The following is an 8,731-nucleotide window of genomic DNA, read 5'->3' as shown; positions in this document are numbered from 1 at the left end:
TTCACCCAGAGCCAATGATTAATTACATTTTCTCTTGGGATAAACTCCAATCCCCTTAAGCCCTGACCAGAGATCTCATCTGTCTAAACCACCACCACCCCCCCGGAGTGGGGGCAGGATGTAGGACCCTGTGCATTCCTCTCCGGCCATCCAGGGGGCTGCATGGGGGCCTCATGGAGGTCCCCAGAGGAGGCCAGGCCCTGCCCTGGGTGCGGGGAGCTTCCTGCAGTCCCCTGTCCCCTGCCTTTCACCCCTCATGTCTTCCTGCTTCTCTTCCCTTCATTTTTGGCCTCCCGCCTCGGCAGTGACCGTCTCCCTCCGAGGCCCAGACGTGGCCCTCGCTGCCCCAAGAAGACCATGCACTGTGGCTGCGTGGCCGAGGGTGCACCTGCCGTCCCGGGCAGCTCCTGGATCTCAGGTGAGCCTCCGCCGGCCCCTCACCCAGCTGCTGAGGGGTGGCCGGGGTCCTCCTGAGCCAGCGGCACCGTGTGGCACTCACCCCTCCCTCCAGGCATGGCCTTCCCCGACTGGGCCTACAAAGCAGAGTCATCCCCGGGCTCCCGGCAGATCCAGCTGTGGCACTTCATCCTAGAGCTGCTGCAGAAGGAGGAGTTCCATCATGTCATCGCCTGGCAGCAGGGAGAGTACGGGGAGTTTGTCATCAAGGATCCAGATGAGGTGGCCCGCCTCTGGGGCCGCAGGAAGTGCAAACCCCAGATGAATTATGACAAGCTGAGCCGGGCCCTCAGGTGAGAAGGGGCAGCCAGGGGGCCGGAGAGGTCAGAGTTCAAAGATGGGGCTGTGGTTGCCAGCACCCCCATCCCCCGAGGCTTGGGAGAGACCCCGGAGTGTGGCAGGACCCCTGGTGGTTCTGGCCTGGGGGAGGGAGCACGGCTGGGCCTCTGGCTGTGTTCACTGCCCCCGGGCCAGCTCCTTGCTCTCCACCTTGGGCTCCACAGGTATTACTACAATAAGAGGATCCTGCACAAGACCAAAGGCAAGAGGTTCACATATAAGTTCAACTTCAGCAAGTTGATTGTCATCCACCATCCTCTGTGGGAGGTGCGGGCACCGCCTTCCCCCCACTTGTTGCTGGGGGCCCCTGCCCTCTTTCGGCCAGCTCTGGTGCCCATGGGCATGCCCAGTGAGGTAGGCGCAAGGGCACCCCTGCCCCTGCCCCAGGAGGCCCCCAGCCCCCCGCCCCCCTGCCTTGGAGCCTGTCAGCTGCCCCATCCTTCTCCCCCTTCTAGTCCCTGAGCGCCCAGGGGCAGGGGTGGGGCCCCTGAATCACCCTGCTGTGGTTGAACCATGGTCACATGTTGCAGCATGCAACTGGGGGGCAAGAGGGATTCCTTCCTTGCTAGGTGTCGCTCCTTCAGTGGTGGATCACAAGGTGGGGGGGAGCCTTGGAGGGACCTTGGGCATCTGGGCAGTGGTCATGTAACAATCATTATGAGAATGTTTCATTGTTTTACAAGTGGTTTTTGAGGCAGTGTGAGCGGGGGAACCCAGGCGGGTCCATCCCACTCCCATGCTAGCTTCTCACTCTGCAGCTCCTGCACAGCATGTTGTTTGCCCGTCGGGTTGGACAGGAGACCCCCCGAGGGCTGCCAGAGGCCGCTGAGGACAAGAAGGGGAGCGGCGGCAGTGCCCCCCGTGAGTGCTCGGAACTGGGGGAGCCCCAGGGAATCAGAAGCAGAGGCGGGATGACCTGCCAGGCCGAGTGCATGGGTGGGAGGCTGGAGAGAAGGGATAATACAAACCATTCATCCTCAACAAAGCGAGTACCAGCTATTTCCGAGGTGTGGGGTTCAGACAGTCAGTGACTGGTGGAATGCGGAGGAGCAGGTGTCCCGGAGAAGGCCGCCCCTGGGCAGGTAAAGCAGGTGCAGAAAGCACCCAGCAAAGGGAATAGTGTAAAGCAGAGAGTTGGGGACACCTTCGGCTCAGGGTGTGATCCCAGGGTCCTGGGATCCAGTCCCACATCGGGCTCTGTGGGGAGCCTGCTTCTCCCCTGCCTCTGCCTGTGTCTCTGGCTCTCTGCATCTCTCATTAATAAATAAAATCTTTTTTTTTTAAGATTATTTATTTATTTATTCATGAGAGACAGAGAGAGAGGCAGAGACACAGGCAGAGGGAGAAGCAGGCTCCATGCAAGGAACCTGATGTGGGACTTGATCCCGGGTCTCCAGGATCACGCCCTGGGCCAAAGACAGGCACCAAACCGCTGAGCCACCCAGGGATCCCCAATAAATAAAATCTTAAAAAAAAAAAAGCTGACAGCTATGGGCAAGTGCAGCAAAGCTGAAGGACCACTGGTGGCTTGCCATGTTCAGAGAGGAAGGGATATGACAGGCATGGGGACAGGCAGGAGGGGTGGCAGGTGAAGCTGACAAAGCAGCAGGTGTCCAGTCACAGAGGGCTCGGAAGCCCCTCTTGTCCCCCAGGTGAGGGGTTGAACTTTACCCCATGGGCAGGAGGCACCCAGGAAAGAGGTACGTTGAGATTTTCATGTCACAAAGATGAGTTGGTTGTATAGAGAATTTGGTTTGGAGGAGGTGCATGGCTGGTACTGGCAGGCTTGGGAAGATCTTCCAGGCAGAAGAGGGAGGGAGGAGAGCATGGCAAACAGAGAGAATGGTGTGTGCAAAGGCCCTGGGGCAGGAAGAAGGTTGTGGGAAAGGCCAGCATGGCAGCTCTAGCAATCCCATGGGGAGACTGTGGAAATGTTGGCAGAGGCCAGCTCTCCCAGGGCTGTAAATAGGGAAGTGACAAAATCAGATTCTCTGTGAAGAAGGTCACAGAGACACTTGAGCAGCCTGAGGCTTGATACAGAGGTCCCAGACTTACCACCGCTCCTCTCCAGGCCGTTTCACGGGATAAAGACCCTTGGCCTTTGCCCTACCCCCGTGTAGGTGGCTGGGGCCCCAGAGGGCCTGCCTGTGGGCCCTGGAGGGCCGCTGAGGCTGCAGGTTAGGGCAGCCCAGGGCATGCCTGGACTCGCAGGGCCACTGGTCTGCCCCTGGAGCTAGACAGAGCCTGCACAGCACCCCTGTTCTTCCAGCCCTGCCCACCCTCCTGGCTCTGGGAAAGGCCTTGGGCACAGAGCTTTCTCTTTGGGAAGCCATGTGTCCCCAGTAAGCCCCCCCCACCCAGCCCAGAGTGGGCTATTGGCACCTCCCTGCCCGCTATGGGTTGCACACACATGCCCTGCCTGGCTTCGGTCACCGGAAGGCTAGTGACAGCCACAGGGCCCACTTCTGGGTTGGGGTCCAGAAAGCTAGAGGAGCCTGTCCCCTCCACGTCCACTCAGAGCACTGATGCGGAGAGAGGAAGCTGCTCCTGAGCTGAAGAGGGGCCAAGGCTGTTGAACCAGAGGTGGCAGGTGCGGGGCTGGTGCTGGGAAGCGAGGAAGAGACAGAAGGACTCTGGGAGCCATCTCTACACGAGCTGCTCAGCCGCGCTCCAAGGGCAGACCAGCCACAGCCTCAGGAGCCCCCAGGACACAGAGTCCTGGATGGACCCGAAGGGAAGGACAGTGACCCAGGGAGGGCACCCTTTGCCTCAAGCAGGACCATGTCTACTGTTTCCCCTTCAGAGATCCCGCTTCAGAAACATTGTTCCTTTAAAATATACTGGATGTGTTAAGTGATAATGAATTCATTTTTCCAGTTTTTATTAACTAGCCCTCCCTGCCACCCCCTGACAGATGTGATTGCCTTGCTCTTTAGTCAAATGATGTGGCCTTGCTAAGAAAGGACCTTGAGAGATGGGAATTGGGCCTCTGGAAATAAAGACAGTGGTGTGAGGTTCCACTGGTCACCTTGGACCCCAGACCAGGGCGGGTCACCCCACTGCAGGATGCTTGCGGAGCAGGAGGGCAGGGGGGCATGAGGGGGGCTGGAGGGCAGATTTGGAAGGTGGGGTGGGGGAGGCTCCTAGGGGAGCAGAGCCAGGGCCCAACCAGCCTGAGAAGGGCAAGGCGGGTCCCCACGCACTGGCCTTGTCACTTCATCCTACCGGGTAGGGGCCCTGCACCCTAGGGGGGCCAGCACGGGGACAAGCTCGGGGCCTTGACTAGAGCGAAGACAGGATTCACAAGTCACAGAAAACCCTGTCTTCATCGAAGTTGTGTTATGAGCTCCTGATAAGCGCCAGGTAGGGCTGGGTCCAGGGAGATGGAGATGGGCAGGGGTCTTGTCCCTCAGAGCTGGGGGTGACCACACCAACGGCCCCCCTCAACCGGGCCAAGGGCCCCTGGGGGGCACACCCAGGCTGCCTGAGTCTTGTGGCCTCCCCTAGGAAATAGACTGGAAGCAAAGAAAACAGGAAGGTGCACATGGGGAGAGGAGAAGGAAATGGGACTTGGGTGGACATGCGGGGCATCCCTCCTGATCCTCTCTCTCTCTCTCTCTCTCTCTCTCTCTCTCTCTCCAGGCCTTGGCTCTCTCCTGGCCCCCTGCCAGCTTGGCCCTTGCTGCCTTCTGGGGAGCCCCCAAGATGAGCTGCCTGGCCTTGCCGCCTTCACCCCTCCCCTCCTGCCTGCCCTCCCTTCTGACTGGACCCGCCTCTCAGGGCCCTTCCTGCCCCCTGTTCCCCTGGAGCAGCCATTCCCGGGGGCCCCCAAGCCAGACCCCCTGTTCCCAGGGCCTGGGTGCCCCCCAGTGACCCACCATTTCTCGGGGCTCCCCCTGTTGGCTGGGCTGGGCCCAGGAGCAGGCGAGAGGCTGCGGCTCCTGTCACTGAGGCCACAGTGGCTGGAGGTCAAGCCTGACCCCCTGATGGGGGCGAAGGGACACCCGAGTCCCAGGGACGGCTTCTCCTCAGACATACATGGACCCAAAACAGGGGACAAACACCCTGCATCCCCCCACTTGGAGAACTGCAGGGCAGTGTGGCCCCTGGATCCTCCTTAGGTGGGGCGATGGGAAGTGGGAGTCCCCCAAACTCCACCCCTCTTCCCCCTCTTCCTGTCTACTTCCTCTCTGGCTTTGTGCCTGGCCCAGCCTGGAAACAGGTTTAAACTGCAGGAGGCTTTGAAAGGGTAGAGCCGAATAAAAAGGGGTGAGGATATCACAGGGGTAAGGAAGACTGAGGTGGGGGGGCTCCCCTCCCTTCCCCTCTCCTGCTCTCCCCTCCCCTCTCCTCCCATGGAATTGTTCATCAGATGAAGGAGACTGGCCTAATCCCCACTTTCTTTGAGGGAGCCGGGAATAAGGGGCCCTTGCCTGAAGCAACACCCCCCACCCCTGCCCTAGGAGGGAGATGATGGGCGTCTGGGTTGGGAGGCCAGGAGCCCAGGCTCCAGTGTCTCTCCTGCCCCTCCACACACATGTCCCCAGCAGCTCCTGTCCCGGGTGGGTGCTTCCTTCTGTCTCTGTTCCTCCGAGACCCGAGGGAGGGGGACAGGGAGGGACTGGCCTCCTCAGATCTATAATTCTGTGCTGTGGAATAAAGGAATAAAACGCCGTCGACACACTGCACTCTTGGCTGACCACTCCTGCCGCATGCCTCCCATGCCCCAATCTGCTGTGGGGTGAAACACCACTGAAGTCCTCGAGGAGGAGGGCTGCCGGCATACCCCAGAGAGAGAGGCTGAAAGAGGCGGTGGCAAGGAACTGCCCCAGCCATGTGGGAGATGACGCCTTCCCAAAATGACCCTCAGATCCCTTGGAGCAGAGTCCAAGGGGCTGGGAGTGAAGCAGGGCCTCTCAGAGTCACCTTCCTCTCTCCCCTGGTTCCCAGGATGTGGCTGGGGAGGGAGACACATGAGAGAGAGGTGTTTGCTCAACAAGTGAAAAGCCAATGGGGGAGAATGTTCCAGAAGCCAAGATGAGTGAACCAAATTGCTCTCCTGCGTGTGGGTTGCCAATCACAGGTTTAGGACTTGTGTCTACTTCCCTTCTAGGATGTGGAGCGGGAACTAAGGAGGCACAGAGGCCCCATCCCTCATCCAAGGAGTAGGTGTATGCACCACCCCCCGCCCCGCCCCAGGCTGGGGGCACGGCAAGCATCTTGCTCTCTGCTGTCTCCTTCTTCATAGCAGCTGTGTGGTTGTCACAAAGGGGACACTGACACCCAAAGAGTGAAGAAGGAGAGGCCCAGGGCAGGGTGGGGTTAGGCCCTCACCCCACAGAGAGGTTGGGATGAGCAGGGAGCCAGTCCCTGGGCTTGCAGGCTGGATATTGGCCAGGGAGCATGGTCTCCACCTCCCTCCCTCTCCAGATGCCTCGGGGTCTCCCTCCCAGGAGACGGGCTGCTTCTCACTTGCTCCCAAAGCCACAGGCCTATCTGCAGCCTGTGGGAAGGAGGAACCCCTGGGCCAGGGTGTCCCCTCATCCTGCCCAATTGAGAGACAAAGAGCTACTGCCGTCACTTGGGCATAAGGAACAGACTCGCAGGGTCCTGAGCCTGGGTCCTGTTCAGAGAGCCCACCCCAGGGACAGGGTCCCCATCTGGAGACCCCCCCCCCAACCTCTGCCTCAGCCCCGCCCCCCTGCCATGGTTCCTGGCAGTTGTGAACTGGAGTTTCAAACTGCGAAAAAAAATCCAAATCCCCCTCCGAGGTGGGTGCACCCAGGACACGGACAGGTCAGCTCCAGGAGACAGAGGCGTCCGGGCAGCGCGCTCTGTGGTCAAGCAGTTTCTCAGCCTTGGCACCACTGCCCCCCGGGGCCATTGTGTTGGCTGTGGGAGCTGTCCCGTGCCATCCCAGGATGCTTAGTGCATGCATCCCTGGCCTCCAGATGTCATCTCCCACCCCAGCAGGCTGTGAACTGTCCCTGGGGGAGGAAACGTCCCTGCTTGAGAATCACTCAAGCAGAGAGGGTGGCTTCTGCAAGTCCGGATGGCCAGCCACACGGAAAGCCCTGGGGGTTCCGCGTCATGACAGTGCCCTCTAGTGGCCAGAGCCTCCCGCGGCGGCGCACTCGCTCCTCGCAGGACCCTGGTGGGGGTGGGTTTGAGGGGAAGGGTGACAGGCACCCTGGGGTCTTCTCAGGTGAGGAAGGGCGTTCCAGGACAAAAACGCTTTATGAAACGTTCCATTTCAAACCCCTTTTCCAAATCACGGACAAGCCACCAAAGGGTCCACAGGTCTGTGAGCACAGACAGCAGGTTACCAGCTCCCCTGGGACAACCGAGTGCAGTCATCAGCCCTGGACACCACATCCCCCAGCTGCCCGGCTGCCCGAGGCTGTCAGCCTCACCCAGTGAGGGGCACAGAGTGGATACTCAGCATCCCCGCCCCCAGAGCAGCAGAACCAAGACAAGACATGCAAAGTCAGTGCACCGACGAGCCCTGCTCCCAGGCGCTCTGGCACTCCAAAGACAGGAACACTCGTGGGTTCAAGCAGAGTTTTTGAAAGTCATGCACCCAGGTTTCATGAACTTTAGACTGTTGGGATCAGAGGGACCTCTGTGGTCATGGTCCACAGGGAGGAAGGGGCTTTCCAAAGTGACACGTGGGGAAGGGCCACATGTAGAACGGGGGTGCTCCGGTGAGCAGGGAGTCTTCTCTCCACCTCTCCATAATCATGTGGACTGAGAGCCTAAGAGGCCCTCAAACTCCTGAGAAATAAGAGTATATTATATATCGAGAGGGAAATTTCCTGCTATTCCCATGAGGGTTTTTTTTTTTTAAGATTTTATTTATTTATTCATGAGACGCGTGCGCACACACACACACACACAGGCAGAGACAAAGGCAGAGGGAGAAGCAGGCTCCATGCAGGGAGCCTGATGCAGGACTTGATCCCCAGATTCGGGGATCATGCCCTGAGCTGAAGGCACATGCTCAACTGCTCAGCCACCCAGGCACCCCTCATGTGAGATTTTTAATATGAAAACAGTAGTAGACATTTCCCAGTTTGTATGCATTTGGGGACTAGATTACGTTGGCTTGTGCTGCCATCTGATTGTCTCATGTGACATGCCCCCATGAAGCAGTATTCTCAGGATGGTACAGCACACACTCGTGAAAGGGAAGGTGTTTGGCCCTAGAACCCTTGATTCGAATGTGCAAGAGGCCTTGGGATTTAAAAACAAAAGCAAATCATCTGCCGCCCAGCTGTTAGTGGCAGCGAGGATAATCTTAACCCTCTTCCTTTTTTTCCCCCCAAATGAGGACCCTACCCAAGAGAGAAGGATATTCAAGCAGTATATATGTGCTATACACACACACACATATACACTATACACATGTATATAATAATTCAATAAACATTTCTTAAACACGTACCATGTGCTGCCCGGCACTGAGGTTCCAGGGACTGCCCTTCAGACGCTTTCATCCGAAGTGTCAGAGCTTCAGACGCCAGTAACCCACAGGGAAGGTGGGCGCGTTTGCAGGTGGACTCGAGGAGGGATGCAGGGCTCTGCGCACTGAGTGCTGGAGCAGCAAGCTTTCTTCATAACGTCCAGCAGAATTTTGTTTAGTAATCAACCTACTTCAAAACACCTAAAAGTGGGATCCCTGGGTGGCTCAGCGGTTTAGCAATTGCCTTCGGCCCAGGGTGTGATCCTGGAGTCCCGGGATCAAGTCCCACATCAGGCTCCCTGCATGGGGCCTCCTTCTCCCTCTGTCTGTGTCTCTGCCTCTCTCTCTGTGTCTCTCATGAATAAATAAATAAAATCTTAAAAAAAAAAACTCTTTAAAAAAAAAATGGCAGCCCGGGTGGCTCAGTGGTTTAGCGCCGCCTTCAGCCCAGGGCCTGATCCTGGGGACCCAGGA

General features: G+C 58.3%; 1 protein-coding gene across 1 annotated transcript; it reads left to right on the top strand.

Annotated features, from left to right (window-relative positions):
• The first annotated feature begins 357 nt into the window (after nucleotides 1-357).
• LOC112918761 (ETS variant transcription factor 3 like) lies at nucleotides 358-4,916 on the top strand. Its single transcript, XM_072733666.1, has 5 exons — nucleotides 358-418; nucleotides 512-749; nucleotides 960-1,149; nucleotides 1,554-1,656; nucleotides 4,438-4,916. The coding sequence occupies exons 1-5, from the start codon at nucleotides 358-360 to the stop codon at nucleotides 4,914-4,916; spliced, it is 1,071 nt and encodes a 356-aa protein (XP_072589767.1).
• Nucleotides 4,917-8,731: the final 3,815 nt, after the last annotated feature.

Source organism: Vulpes vulpes, chromosome 13 (genome assembly GCF_048418805.1).
Source record: "Vulpes vulpes isolate BD-2025 chromosome 13, VulVul3, whole genome shotgun sequence".
Taxonomy (NCBI): Eukaryota; Metazoa; Chordata; class Mammalia; order Carnivora; family Canidae; genus Vulpes; species Vulpes vulpes.
This window is presented reverse-complemented; position numbering and strand designations above follow the sequence as displayed.